This window comes from Eurypyga helias, unplaced genomic scaffold (assembly GCF_000690775.1).
Source record: "Eurypyga helias isolate BGI_N326 unplaced genomic scaffold, ASM69077v1 scaffold43020, whole genome shotgun sequence".
Taxonomy (NCBI): domain Eukaryota; kingdom Metazoa; phylum Chordata; class Aves; order Eurypygiformes; family Eurypygidae; genus Eurypyga; species Eurypyga helias.
This window is the reverse complement of record NW_010225801.1, coordinates 255-14,804: the sequence shown is the minus strand read 5'-3', so window position 1 is coordinate 14,804 and position 14,550 is coordinate 255. Positions and strand designations below refer to the sequence as shown.

The window sequence follows — 14,550 nt, the reverse complement described above, 5'->3', positions numbered from 1 at the left end:
GGGGTGGGGTGGCGGGGTGGTGTGTGTTTGTTTGTGGTGGGTGGTTTTTCTTAAGACCCAAATCCAGTGTGTGTTTGCCCAAAGGGAACATCGCTTCTGATTGTTCAGGATGTGACGGTGGTGCTGCTGTTCTCTCAACTTGGCATGTGTGAGCCTTTCACCTGAAGCCTAGAAAGGCACTGGAAGAGCTCTGGAGCGTTACAACTTGCTGTTCAGACACCAGCACTGACTTTGCAATTGGTGTTACACAACTCATCACCGTGTTAGGTGGTGGTGAAAGTTGTTTCCGCTGGATGCAGTCATCTTCTGTTGGAGAGAACACTGCGGGGGGGACAAGCCACTGAACTAGAGCTAGGTTTCAGGCTGCTAGAAACAAAACTGACTTGGGACTTGGGGGGAAGAATAGAGTGTTTTGAAGCTGTAAGGTAGGATGTGGCATGAGACCTTTATTTGGCATAATTTGAAGGTGCATTTAAGCTGGTGAGTGGTTCTCTTTCACATGCTTCACTTGTGCATGTTACAAGTTCTAAAACCTGAATGTTGGACTCGTGTCAGATGTTCCCCAGCTCATAGTCCAAGTTACATCTTAGCCTTTCCAGTTCCAAAAAGGAATGTTATCTTACTCCATCTGATAGCAAGAGGAGGATGAGGAAATAGTGTTTTCAGGCCTCTTCATAGAAGCCTGTGTACCTTAAAATGACCTTGCTCTACAAATCTTGCTTTCCTTGTACGGTATCATGGCTGCAGCACTGTATCTTCTGTTAGTTATTTAAATTTCTTACACCTCAAAACAGTTTCTGGATACAGGTTTAGCTAGAAAACATCCTCTATCTAATAAAATACCCTCTTTCATTGGTGTTTGAAAACTGATCTTAACATGATGCGGTAGTATTTCATGGAATTGTTTTCTTGTTGTATGACGCTTGACTTACAGTTCTCACTCACTGCACGCATAGAATAACTAGGAGGTGGTAGCTCCAAGTGAAGCAGTAGATAACAGCTTACGTTGAATTCAGAGCATCGACACTTAGTAAATTCTCGTCCCTCCTTACTTAAAGGACCCAGAAGTTGGCACGCACGGAGGTGAAAACTCATCTGGAAGATGTCTGTTGACTCTGCTGGGTCTAGCATTCATCTTGGCAGGAGTTGTTGTTGGTGGAGCCTGCATCTACAAGTACTTCATGCCTAAGGTAACGTGAAAGGTCTTTTTTTCTTTAAGCATCACTGAATAAAAAAAGTGTAGTTATAAATGGATTACGGCTGTAACAGAAAACCTTCAGTAACTGGGACACGGACTGCTATGTCCTTTTAAAAGCTCCAGGTGTGACAGACCTGTGCTTTGTCATAGCAGGAGTGTTAGAAATAGAGTTTTCAAGCAACATCTGCTGTAAAGATAACCCTCATTGCTCTCGCTTTCAGCATAAGGTATACCGTGGCGAGATGTGTTACTTTGAAAACGAAAATCGCGATCGTGCCGTAGAACCTTACTTCCTCCCTATTGCTGAAGAAGCTGACATTCGAGAAGATGAGAACATCGCCATCATTGATGTGCCTGTTCCCAAGTTCTCGGACAGTGATCCGGCAGCAATCGTTCATGACTTCGATAGGGTGAGTATATGTGAAGCGATAAGGATAAAAAACTAGTCTTGTTGCTGGCTGGGAAACTGTGGAGCAGATGGTAATCGTAACAGCTCCAGGGTTTTTGTTCTTGAGACCTTTAAAGCTTACTGTCAGTGCAAGCTTCTCTTCGGGGATGGGTTTAAGTATGGCAAATCTGACCCTTTTAACCCTATAATAGTAGGTTTAACTTGTGCAAGACAGGAGTGTTACAAGAACGCCAGAGGAGCTCAGATCCGCAGTGAGTCTGGATCACTTGGAATAATGCATCTTGGTGCTCCGTAACTTTCAGGAATTTTGCCCGTAGGATGTCTGGAAGTGACACCTTCTATTTGGTCATGAACTCTATGTAAATGGAGTTGAGGGTAGGAGAACACTGTGAAAGGGAGTTAAGAAATGGGAAAATGGTATTCTCCCTAAGATTCTGCCATACTGTTACAGCACAGTGTAGTGTGGGCCTTGGATAAGTGAACTGAAAACTCACTTCTAGTGGCTGAAACCTAGAACTTGAAAATACTGTGTTCGTCACATGTAGTTTCTCTAAAGCAAAGATGAGAGCGTGGTTTTAATTTGACTTTAATAAAAGTTGCATTGATAGTATTAAGTTCTCCTTAGCCAGCCGTAAAAGCTCTCCTAGGCTGTCTGTAAAGCAAACCTTGGCAGTGCTGACAGAGTCACAGTAAAGACACTCGAACTGACCTCTGTACATCCTGCCTGGAACAGCAGCCTGGAGTGACGCACAGCCAAGCCGTGCTGCCTGCCTTCGTGGTATTACAGCTTGTGTCTGGTGTCTTGACAGATTCTTGGCTATAGCTTAGAAGATTCAGGCAACTTAAAAACTTGAGTTGATTTTGGTTAGGTGCTCTGCAGAGTCATAATAAACCGAGTAGATGTGTTGGTAACTAGTCTCTGCGGTTCCTGCGCTCAATGGTAGTGCCAGTGTGACTTTGAGAGACTAACGCTTCTTCCAAAGAACTATTTATAGGGAGTGACTGCTTATCAGCAGCTGCATACCTTTTGTTTGCACGGTACCCAATTGGACCTCTTTGGTTATGAGAGCATACTCCCAAATGCTTTCTCTGTATTCATACAAACTACTTCAGAATTATGCTAGAAACTGCTTTTGTCATCAGCTCTGTCTTCTGTGCAAGTCCTGTCGTAGGCCATAGCTGTAACCTCTTTGTTTGCAGAGGTGGTAACAGCTAAGTTCCTGCATCAGGCAGTTCCTGACTACGTCACTTTGATACTAGCAGTGCATGATCCTCAGCTTTTTGAGCTCTCTTCTTACTCCTTGTAGAACTGTGTTCTAATGATTAAAGGCCACGCTTAATTGATTGAAAACTTGTTTTCAAAATAGCTTTTGACGGCGTATCTTGACTTGCAACTGGGTAACTGCTATGTGATTCCACTGAACACATCCATAGTTATGCCACCAAGGAATCTGATGGATCTCTTCGCAAAACTGGCGGTACGTGGAGGCTCTACTGTTTAGTTATGCTGACAAGATCGCTGTTGATAAGAATGCGGGGTGTTGCTCCTGAACTACAGTCTCTTGGCAGAACAGCCCTCTTGCCATCAGGGTGCGTAATCCCCCTGGCGCAGTCACTGTACTGAAGTTAAGGCCAGCTGTCAATGTATATTATGTTGAGTAGATTCATGCTTAATGCTCTTATTAATACGTAGCTTTACGAAGGCTGAAAGCAACTAGCAAATAAGGTTAAATTTAGCTTTTATACAGGAATTTGATAAAGGTCCAAGTATCATTGAAAGCCTAAACCTGAAAGCTACTACCGGGAAGCTCGCTTGCCCCATGAGAGCTTTAATGAAAAGAACAATGCGAACTTGTTCTGTTCTATTGGCACTGTAATTATGAGCTCACCGCAAGCGCTTTGACTCTTCAGTGACCAAAACTGGTATTTTTCCATGAAGGCTTATCTTATGGGTCAAGTTGATAGGGCTTGCCACTAATTTCAAATTAAATGCAATACCAAGCTATAGTGTATCAGATGTAGTCTTCAAAAGAGACCTTGACTCCTCTACTCCTGCTACTGGAGGCCACCTGATCTAGCTTAGCCTGATGAAGATAAGCTTTAAGTGTGTCTCCCTGCCCTCATTTTTAGCAGTTGGTTGTGAGGGCTAGAAAGTCATTTCAGTAGTGATGTGAACTTGTGGTGGAGACTCAACTTTTGTAGGTCACACTGCTGGGGTTTTTTTTGTATTAGAAACATACTGCCTCAAACATGGAAACTTTCGTAATACTTTTTCTCCTCCAACTGCAAACTCTGTGTGCAAGTAAACTTGAACAGGTTCTATTTACGTGAGGCCAGCAGCATTAGGGTTGACTGTAGTGTTTGGATGTAACTGTTTCAAATAGCCTTTGTCAATTTTTAACTGCTCTGCTCTATGGATGTTCGAGACCAGCATATGTTAGTATTAAAAAGGAAAGCTGAAATCTAGTGCTTCAAGCTCTTCCAAAGCAAAGAGGACAACGTAGTGGTGTTTGTCCATTGTTAACAGGATACTGTATCTCAAGGCTTTTTCTCGTTTAGACTGGCTCTTACTTGCCTCAGACCTACCTAGTCCGTGAAGAAATGGTGGTTACAGAGGAGATAGATAACGTGTCTGATTTGGGTATATTCATCTACCAGCTGTGTGTTGGAAAAGAGACGTTCAGACTTCAGCGCAGAGACCAGATAACAGGTAAGTTCCCTCCAGTTAAAAACACCCCTTGTTGTTCTGGTAGGGCAAGGAGAAATACTTAACCCATCTGAGTTTTTAGACTTGGAAATCTGTGAGTGTTCAGCATGAGCTGGGACTAATCCTAGAACTGTTTGGTGTTTCCCTCTACTTTCAAGTATGTTCCATTTGAACATGGTCACAGTTTCAGTTACGGAATTAGATGTTACATGGCCAAACCAAATTGGAACTTAAGCATATTTCTCTTCCATCTTTTGGTTAAATTAGTTTGGCCCCAAAATTCATATAATCCATCTGATAATGTGTGTCTGTGCAGCTTAGCCTGTCACTGTCCTGTCTGAAACTGGGTTACAGGAGCACCAAGTAAAAGCATCATCTGCTTCACTTGGTCTGGAAAAAAAAAAACACATAATAAAACCCAACAGCCCCATCTAGCTCCGGACATCCCAGGCTTCCTCCCTGAAAGAGGAAGAACACAGAGCTTCTGAGCTCTGTTTCTCTTACTGCCTGCCTCCTTGCGCCGCCCCCTGCCATTCGGTGAAAAGGCTTGAATTTGGGGTGTCGGTGGTTCGACACACGGAAGGAGGCCTGGAGGACAGAAATCTGCTATGGATTTTAGCTCTCCGTAGTTCTCAAAGCGTTTTCTAGTCTGCTCTCACCAAACACAGTGAACTAACCCTTTGTCAGTCTTTCAGAATGCAAATGTTTGGTTTGTCAGAACTCTCTGCTGTGGGTTTCCTGCCAAGCTCTTAGGCAAGAGTTTCCTCAGCCCAGTGGCGTTTGCAGCATCAGGAGCTGCCTCTGCTGTTTGCTAGAGACTACATCCTGTTACTGGGTGGAAGGCTCTGTATGTGGGAGCATAAACCTGGTCCTGCATGGCCAACAGTGTAGGGCACATGAAGAAACAGTGAACATACCCCCTCTGGGAAGGAGGGATGTGTCCCTGCTGCTGTGACTGAAAGACTGCTGTGGGCAGGCCGTATGGCAGAGAGCGTTCACGAGGTTTCCTCAGAGCGCCCTGCATGTTGTTGGCCTCTTTGCTGCATAGTAAAAGACTTCTACGGAATACTTGCACAGAAGGGTTCTGGTAAATGAATAATGCCTCTTGGGACAGTTTCTGTTCTGTAAACAATCTTGTTTGCCCCTGGGTGGGGGGGCAAGGGTAGTGGGAAATCTAATCAAATGGAAGGCTGCTGCTGCTGGGGAGAAAATTGTTCAGGCATGGGGCTTGTCTTGCTTTCCGGAGAAGATTTCTAGCACACCTCTCTTCTGGCATGAATGACCCATGAGCGTGTAAATAAGTGACTAAAATGGGTAAAGGCCTGTAACTTCTGTGGAGAAGTCGTGTCCTCCTAGCTGGTGCTGCATGGGCGCTCAGATTTTGTAGAGTTCATGGGTTGGTTAGATCACCCTGCCCTCGGGTTCTGCAGCAGTTCCCTTGAGTCGTAACTGAAGACGTGAGGACAGGTTATCCTGGCTGTTGAGTTACGTACCCGGTCAGCCAGCCACTGGGCACTTCTTAGCTCATACAGAAGGGAAGGACAGCCTCCGTTTTCAGTATTTATAGCCCTGTTGGGTTGGTTTAAGAGTTAATGCTTCCAGACTTCGATGGGTAGCTTCTCTTGCTTACTCTCAACAACTCTCTGCTTATTAAGCAAGTTATTAATCTTTCTTCTCTAATTGCTGTCTGTTGAAGTGATTTCGTTAAGCAGCTTGTCTTTGGCAGGGCTACTGTAGTCTTGTCCCTTAATAAAGATTCGCAGCCAATACAGGTAAAGTGCCTGTGTCAGAGCCAAGGCTGGCATGTCCCAAAATAGAGAAAATCACTGTAATAGTGTTAGGAAAAACCTCAGTGAGATCATGAGCTGGGTGGCAAATCCTGAGAGGGCTGCCTTCAAGGTGAAGCTCCTCTATAGAAGCACGCTCTGTGTTAATACATACTGCATGGGGGGAAGCGCTGGGGGGGTTTCTGCACCCTTTCTGAGTTTCTTAAACTCTCCCTGTAACATCAGTCCTGCTTTGATTCTCATCTCCTTTGTGATTAGGAGGGCCATGAAACGTTGCCGTGGGGGGTGTATTTAGTATTGGCTCTTCTGTCACTGAGGTGGTGGGGCTACGAGGAGGGTGTTGCTTGCCATGTCCTGCGCTGTATGTGACCCCCCCTCTTGTTGCCATTCTGAAAATGAGGGAGGCTCTCTGGTCGAGACAAACTGATTCCGGGCTCTAGTGGCTGTTTGTGGCTGTCGAAACAGCACGCGCTGGATGGTTGTGCCTTGCTGCTGTTCATAATGATACAGAACTTGTCAGTGCGTGCTGCGGGGTTATAGATCTGCTTTACTTCAGTTCTCGTCTTCTCTCGTCCCCAGGTCTGCAGAAACGTTCAGTGGAGAACTGCCACTCCATCAGACACTTTGAAAACTCCTTCGTTGTTGAAACAAAGATCTGTCAGCAGTGAAGGGTGGTGGATGGGAGGTGGCTAGTTCACACCTTCACTGAGAAGTCCGAGCATTAGACGTCGACTTCTTAAATTAAAACGTGCAGTGATAATCAAAAGCCTTATGCATTTTCTGTGTATTGCTTCTATTTCAAAAGACAGTCACCATTTCAGCTTTCTTTGATCCTTGGTATAACTTCTTAGTTGTCTCATGTAAAACAAATTTGAGTAAGGTTTGGTTTTTTTAGAAGGTTAATACCAGTTTCTGTTGAATGTGTTTGATTTAGTGTAATCTGGGAATGGCAGAAAAACATATATATAAAAGATGTTAATCAGTTCCTTGGCTGGAACCAATTATGTTCACCTTAACTTTCACAGAATGATTAATATTAATAATCTGTGGTTTGCACATCCTGTAGTTCTGTAGGATAGGTCTGCACTCCGTATCCTGGCTAAAAAACCTTTTGATGCGTATCATTAAAGGTTTATTTTAACTACCATGTGTGATGCATGTAAAATCCAACCTCAGTGATCATGAACCTCTAACACTACCCTCTTTCGTTTTGTGCAATTACTGTATTGGATTCGTATGTATATTTGGAACCTTCCCCAAGCTTACGTTTAATTCTCCTCCCTTTGTTTGGTTTTGTGGTATTCAGTTGTTAGGTTTGGGTAGAGTTGCTCCTACAGCTTGTCAGTATTTTTGGTTATGAATTGGTTTATCCTGTAACTTCTTTTATTTCAAGAATCTGTTCCGGTATAGCTCACTTGTGAATGTGACTGTAGTTGTAAACTACTCTGGCTTATACAAACTTTTTAGATCAACTTTTTATGAGCAGGTAGCATTACTGCTGCAGTCAGAGCGTTGTTCCTTTTTTTGGAAGCTGCAGTGTAAAGATAACGAGGAGTTAAGTGTCCTGCAGTTGATGAACTTGAGAGTTTTATTAAGGGACTTTATATTGCCATAAATTCTGCAACCCTATAATAAATGTTTCTCTAAAACCCTGGCGTGCGTGTGACTTTGTGGCACTTCGAGGCAGGCACGCGGCGTGCTGGTGTGCGGCTAGGGGGGAGATGGTTCTGGGCCTGGGGCAGCGTGCGGTGCTCACCCCTCTTACCTCCCCTCTCTTACAGCTTGTGATGCCGAACTTCCTGTTGCTGTGGAAATGCATTGTGGTGCAGGACAGACTGGGGGAGCAGGGAGGAAGTGAGGTCTCACATCAACCTTGACACCCAGCGGCACTTCTCGGTGATGGTCGGTGCTGTAGGCCGAATCCACTGAGCACTCTCCTGTGGGTAGGAGCTGCCAGGGTGTAGCTCCTCTGTTCGAACATGGGTGGTGATGCGAGGCATGCTTGTCTCCCTGTCTTCACGGCAGTGTTCATGAAGTCTTTTTAGCACATCACAATAGAGCAAGACGGCAGAGGGTTGATCAACAGCTTGTGGTAACAGCTCTTACCCAGGAGCTTTGCTGCGCTGTAAGCTCGGAGTGCTGCGGTGAAGTTTCTAAGACTGGTTGCTCAGCGAACCAAAATGTGTATTGAGCCCTTCTGGCTTTCCTGGAAAGTCACTTGGATCAGACAGCTGGAAGTGAAGCAGTAAGCTGGCTTTCTGCATGAGGAACGGGGGAGTGGGGAGTGACTACAGGAGCAGATGCTATGAAATGGAGCAGGGGAATTCTGCTGCCTTCTCTTGGAAACCTGCAGTTCTCCCAAGGAGTACGGCAGCGCTGTGCAGAGGATGTGTCCCATCTACAGCTTTGGTTTGCTTGGCTCTGAAATCAAAAGCGTAGGAGAGTATTTCACGAAGTACTTACCTTTGCTGAAACAACGCTGAGGAAAGCTGTAGTGGCTGCCCTGGGGAGTGAGGCATGCTTTACTGAAGCAGGGGTGTTCCTGGGTCAGCAGCTGCGCCGGCAGGTTTCTGCTGCAGGCTTGCCGTGTGCTTGGGCAAGTTGCTGCTGCGGGGATTTCCTCCTCCTCCTCCGGCTTGTCTGAGAGGATAATGAGGGTGGGTTGGCTGTCTGGTTTGTTGTGGTAGTCTTGCGTGGAAGGGTTTGGAAACGTCTTAGTTGCAGCAGCATCCGCTTGTAGCGCTGAGGTTTGGCTTTACTGAAAAGCAGAAGTAGGAATCCTTTCTTCCAGCTCCGAGTGGCTGTGCCATGGATGGCTCGCTCCACACAAGCCTTATCCTGCTGGCTGCCTGAAGACGTGTACCAGGAATGCTGGACATGCTTCCAGATAGGCTGAAGCAGTTTCCTTCACCTTTGTCTGCTAAAGATATTCAAAGAAATTAAGTCAGTTCCTTAAGAGCTTATTTGTTCTAGGCAGCGAGCCAGGGCGCTCAGAGGAACGGATTGCTCTTACCTGCTCGCTGCTGCGAGCGGAGCTGAAGCTTCGGCCGTGCGCGACGTGTGCTGGGCTTATCTGTCTCCCGTCGCTGCGTGCTGGGGCGGGCAGTGTTAAGGTTGCCTCTGTGAAACCAGCTGGTATTCCCAGGATCTTCTAATGCTGTCGGTTGGGTAGCTGCCGTGTGCGGAAGCAGGAGAGGGGTGTGAGCTGGGGCAGGCCTCTGCACTAGTAGATGCTACAGTCGGTGAGCGTTGGACGTAAAGGGGGTGTAACTGGTCAAAAGTTGGTGTCTTTAACATACAGGTTTTGGGGTATTCTGCCAAAATTAAACCTACAGATGCTTTGAAGAAAGCTTCCTCTAGGTGGTGTTTAGTGTCTTGGCTTAGTTTTTATCTGTAGTAAAGAAGAACCTTATAACACAGCTGTAACCTGTGTAAAACCCGACTAAATCCCTGCATGAGGCTGTGCTTCAGACGTGGGTGTGGTAACTGCAGGGTGACAGCACCAATCTGCAGATGCAGAGTTACTTGCAGTAGTAGCTTCTGTTTACTGACAAAGAACCCGTGTGCACTGACTGTCAGCGCTATCTGTGCACCTGCCTCGTGACAAGTTACCTTTACGCCAGCCTGCGGGTGGTTTTCCTCGTGCAGTATGTCTAGATGTAAGTTTTTAACACCTTTGTGAACATTAAGCTGTGACCGTCCGGTGCTTTGGGCGATTCCCCTTCTGGCGTTGTGCCTGTGTGTCTCTAATCAAAGGGAAAGCTGAAAATCAGGAACAAACTTGAATTTGTTGCTTGGAGAGATGCGGTTGAGCCTGGCAGAAGTTACGGGCTGTGGTGGTGCGTGACATACGCTTCTGTTAAGGGTAGGTGCTAGTCTGCACTACAGCTGCAGGGTCTCCTCCAGCCTCGCTTTGTAAAACCTCATAGGAATTACTGCTAATTGGGGGTACAGATACCTTGAGATGAAGATCCAGGGAAGAAAAAAGCAGGGCAGCGAGGAGATGTGTGAAAGACAGGCCGAGGCTTCAGTCTGGTGTGAAACAGAGCTTTAGCACCTCAGACTTGATACACTGGTGGTCTGGAAGGGAGACGTTTTCCACCGTAAGCTCAGCCTTGTGGGGTGGACTCACAGCACGGCCGTGCTCAGTGTGGGGGTGAAGAGTCCTTGCCTCACACCTGCAGCACAAGTCACAGTGTGCAGGCGGGGGCCTGGAGGGGGAAGAGCCTGCGAGGACTTGAGCAAGACTGGACTGACGTCTGTGGGCTTCAGCAGTTCTGGCATCACGGGGAAAGGTACCAAACATTGACATGTGCTCAGCAGAGTCCGTGGTGAATGATGGCGGAAACACCGCAGCGCTGAGGTCGGCTCTGAACTTCCCTGAGAAAAAATCTGGTTTACTCTTTTTGAATCATCCTCCTGTGTCTGGGGTTTGTTCTTCCCCGACTACTGCTTCAGCTCTGCTTGCAGCAGGGTGAGCTGGACTGGACAGCCCCCTCGTTAATGACCGAGCAGCTCTCAGCTCAGCTTTAGATTTTGTAGGTGGATGCTTTTGTTTCTTGGTCTTTTTTGAAGTACTGGGGAAGGCTGGAAAGAAAGAAAATACTCTGGTGTTTAAAGACATCGTCCTCCACTTTGCCCCATCTGCTGCCTTTCATCTGGCCTTCTCCTCACATGCTCCAAACCAAAAAATCTAGAGCAGAAGAGGATGTTTGTGGGGCCAGATAATGCAGCACAGCCCAGTGGCACAGTAGCCACTGACCGCTCTGGGATGGCTGAGCTCGAGGTCAGGCTGGGAAGGATTAAAGCTGCTTTGACTGTCCTAATTTTGAGCTGTGCGGGGGACAGCTCAGCTGCCAGCGATGGCACGGAGCCCAGATGCTAGTATTGATTGAAGCTTCGAGACTGCAACCAAAATAATCCTAGTATGTGTAATTACGGGCAGGTTATTTCATTTGAATTATTTCTTCATTATGTGTTTGTGCTGTTACCTAGGTGCTGTGAATGGGTGTATTTCCTGGCTTGAGAATAACTAAAGACTCTCCACCTCCAAAGGAAATTATTATAGTTAACTCTGTGTTTACTGAAGTATATTTTCCCTCTTTTTGTACTGTGACACCTCCGAGTTCTACGTTAAAAAAAGTGAAGTAACTGTCTTAATCCGGCTGTGGATGTAGGCGACGTATCCGTTACAGAAGCGTTGGGGTTCCCTTGAGCTGTTCCATTTTAGGGCTCGTTGATGTGTGAAGCTGTTCCGGGTCAAGCCCTTGTGTGGACAGCTGATTCTGAACAAGGAACTTCCTTCCTACAAGCCTAATCCCTTGGTGGAGCGGTGGCCAGGCGCTTTTCTTCTGGAGTGAGAGCGCCAACATTCAGCAGGAGCACATCCACGGGTAAATAAACCTACAGTTCCCACTTGGTGATCAAAAATCCCTTGGAAGGGAAGGAGTTGTAGGGGTTTTCGGTTCTGTGGGATGGCGATATCGGTGGTAACTGCCCTCTCACTTGGTAACTAATTTGGCATTCTGCACTTGGCGGCCGTAGCTCCTTTGTCAGCTCACATTCTCATCCCCTTTCACTACTTAACACTTAGAAATGTAAGAGGGACAGAGAAGCCACCGTTGAGGCTCCCCTGCCCTCAGCAATGTGCCTCTTCGCCCAGTGTGAAGCCAGGGCAGCTACGGCTTTGCCCCTTCACATCGTGGTAAAAAATAAAGGAGGGGGGGAAATCAGACGCTCACCCAGAGCAAACGTGGCGCTTCGTGGTTGTGAGCGGCGCGGTAGCTGCTGGCTTCTCACAAAGTTTGTAGCCTGAGAAGAAATGAAAGCCTTTCTGCTTATCAGGTACCTCCGTGGTGCTGAGTAAGCTGCTCTCCCTCGTGTCCGAGTGCCTTCTGCCCTCACCAAAGCCTCGGTGTTACTGCTTTGACAGTTCACAAGCCACCGCCGGATGGGGTGGATGGCTGAGAAGCGGGAATGGTGCTCCAAACGGTCACCTGTTAGTACTGTCTGAAAGGCTTTTCTGTGGTGAAGGTGGCTGGGAAGTGGAAGTGCATATGGGCTGAGGAAAGCTTGCACCTAGAGTTGCTGACTGCTGCTGTGTTTTGGGGGCTCTATTTTCACTGTAGATTAAGACCCTTAATTTTCAACTGGGAAATGACTCGTGCTAACTGGAGGGAAGACAAGATTTCTGGCTGAGTGCCTCGAGTGCAGAAGTGAGCTGCACATCTCAACAACGTTTGTATTTCTTCTGTAAATATCCTATTTGCACAGATACTGGATAGGTGCATTTATCTTGCTGCAGACTCACAATATTTGCTGTTTCTTAGTGGCTCCCTCTGCAAAACTCTTCTTTTAGCTTTGTCAGCATCATTTGATTGTCTTCCTCTTCTGTGTTTTCACTTACTTATTTTTTTAAAAAACAACCAAACAAGAACTGCTTGCCAGAAAACTCTAATGCTACGCAGGAAAGGTGGGTCCTCACTGCAGAGCTGGGATCTACGGCAGAACGCTGAGTTCAGGTGAGTTGTGCTTGTGCCCTGAGGCTGGGTCCTCATCTCCTACAGAAAAGCATCACCCCCTCACAGGGGAGATGGTTGGAGGGGCCTGGTTTGCCCCGTGGCTCTCGCACACGATTCCACACAGAAGAGGTTGTGCTGGCGGTGGCTATCGCAGTGAGGAGCATGGATGTGTTCTTCCTTCAGCCTTGCGGTGTTGCTTTTGCCTTTCAGTGGGCAGTGTTGTGGTCCCCAGCTGGTATTTCTACCAAGAGCTGCTCACTCTGAAGGAGGTGGAGGCAAACCCACCCTCGTGAGGCCTCGCAAACACTAATGGCCCACCCCTGAGGGCTCGGCATGGAGCTGTGGAGCCTGCCTGTGTTTTGGCCTAGCACTGGTCTTAGGCCTGGCCTTGAGCCAGCACAGGGACACCTTCCAGTTGCCAAATACACTTCAGAGTAAGCTTCAGAGGTGTGTGGGTGTGCCTCAGTGCAACCTGAGGGCAAAACCTATCGGTGAGAAAGTCATCAATGGGGCTTGAATCTGGGATTTCTTCTGTGTTTAGGTCAGTGCTCACGTGCCATATTCGACTCTCTTATTTCTATCGTTTACAGTCAGTTTTTTATTTCTGTGACCCGACTCGCTCCCTGCAGGCCAAGAGGCAGCGTTAAAGCTGGTATCTGGAGGGGGAGGGGAATGAGGGTTGTCACCTTGATGTTTTGGGTCTGACCTTGTGCTCTGTACTGTCTGGCGCTGCCAGTGCGCCTCCAGTGATGACTTATGCCCAGCTGGAGAGTTTGATAAACAAGTGGAGTCTGGAACTGGAAGACCAAGAGAAGCACTTTCTCCATCAAGCGACGCAAGTGAATGCCTGGGCTCAGGGGATCGGACGGTGATAGAGAAGGGGGAGAAGTTAAGGCCACGCCCAGCGTGGCCTGGCTTTGGTTGGGGACGCAGCATGCTAAAGCCAAGTATTCACACAGGTGTACGGTTTCAAGTTCCTCTGGCAATAGCTGGCAAGTTTCCTCTTGCAAAGTTATGTTTACGGCAGGAGATAGCGTCTTTTTGTGACGGATTTAAGGCAGTCGCTCAGGCCTGAAGGCAGTCCTAACAGCTCAGTTTGTGTGTACTGTAACAGATGACGTGCACCTTCTCCTCCTACTCAGCTTCAGCAGATCTGTAAGATTCTGAATGCACACATGGATTCGTTGCAGTGGATTTCGGAGAATTCAGGTGAGTGGTCTGGCAGCTCTTGGGGCATGGAAACGTGAGAGAGCGTGTGGAGTGTGTGCAGCTATTTCTTGGACAGAAATGAACTCCTGAAGGTCCCTGAGGGGTCTTCTCACCCTCAGCGAAGCTGTCAATGAAGAATTCCTCACGGCTGGGTTTTCACTGGTGTTGCAGCCACACAGGGCAGGGCAGAATGAAGCAGAGCTCTCCCCCCAGCACCTAATTGCACCATCTGGCTTTTCTTAACAAGAAGAATTCCTGTTACTGCCTGCCCTTAAGTGATGCAGTGGAATAACAGTGTAATTCTTAAGTAATCCTTCATGTAGCCTATTCCATTGGTAAAATGAGTAGGCCTGGGAGGGACACATTCAGCAACATTCTTTTTGTATGGAAAAACATGGAGCCCCCCCAACCCTAGCCCAGAACAGAGATATTTGTGCTGCAGGGGATGTTATCAATGTTGTTTCCTGTGGAACACCTCCAGGACTGTTTCACAACAGCCAGTGGTCTTTTCTAGGTATACTCATAGGCAGTGCCTATTAACGAGTCTGACTTGTTAATTGTGCGCAACTGTAACACTTTTTAACAGTAATTTGAATGCCCTCACTACCACACATAAGTGGACTTGCTCAGCATGGACGCGGGGTGGTGCTGCTCCCACAAGTTGAAAGAATGTGTGGAAAAGCTTTGTTCTGACCTGTTCCGGAGACAGCCACTCAGTC

General features: G+C 47.2%; 1 protein-coding gene across 1 annotated transcript; it reads left to right on the top strand.

Moving 5' to 3' along the window:
- Positions 1-1,058: 1,058 nt before the first annotated feature.
- ITM2A (integral membrane protein 2A) lies at positions 1,059-7,750 on the top strand (the record flags this gene model as incomplete). The annotated part of the gene is made up of 5 exons (XM_010150650.1): positions 1,059-1,190; positions 1,420-1,608; positions 2,975-3,085; positions 4,167-4,317; positions 6,681-7,750. Coding segments are annotated over 5 exons (672 nt in total), but the record flags the coding sequence as incomplete, so codon positions are not given.
- Positions 7,751-14,550: the final 6,800 nt, after the last annotated feature.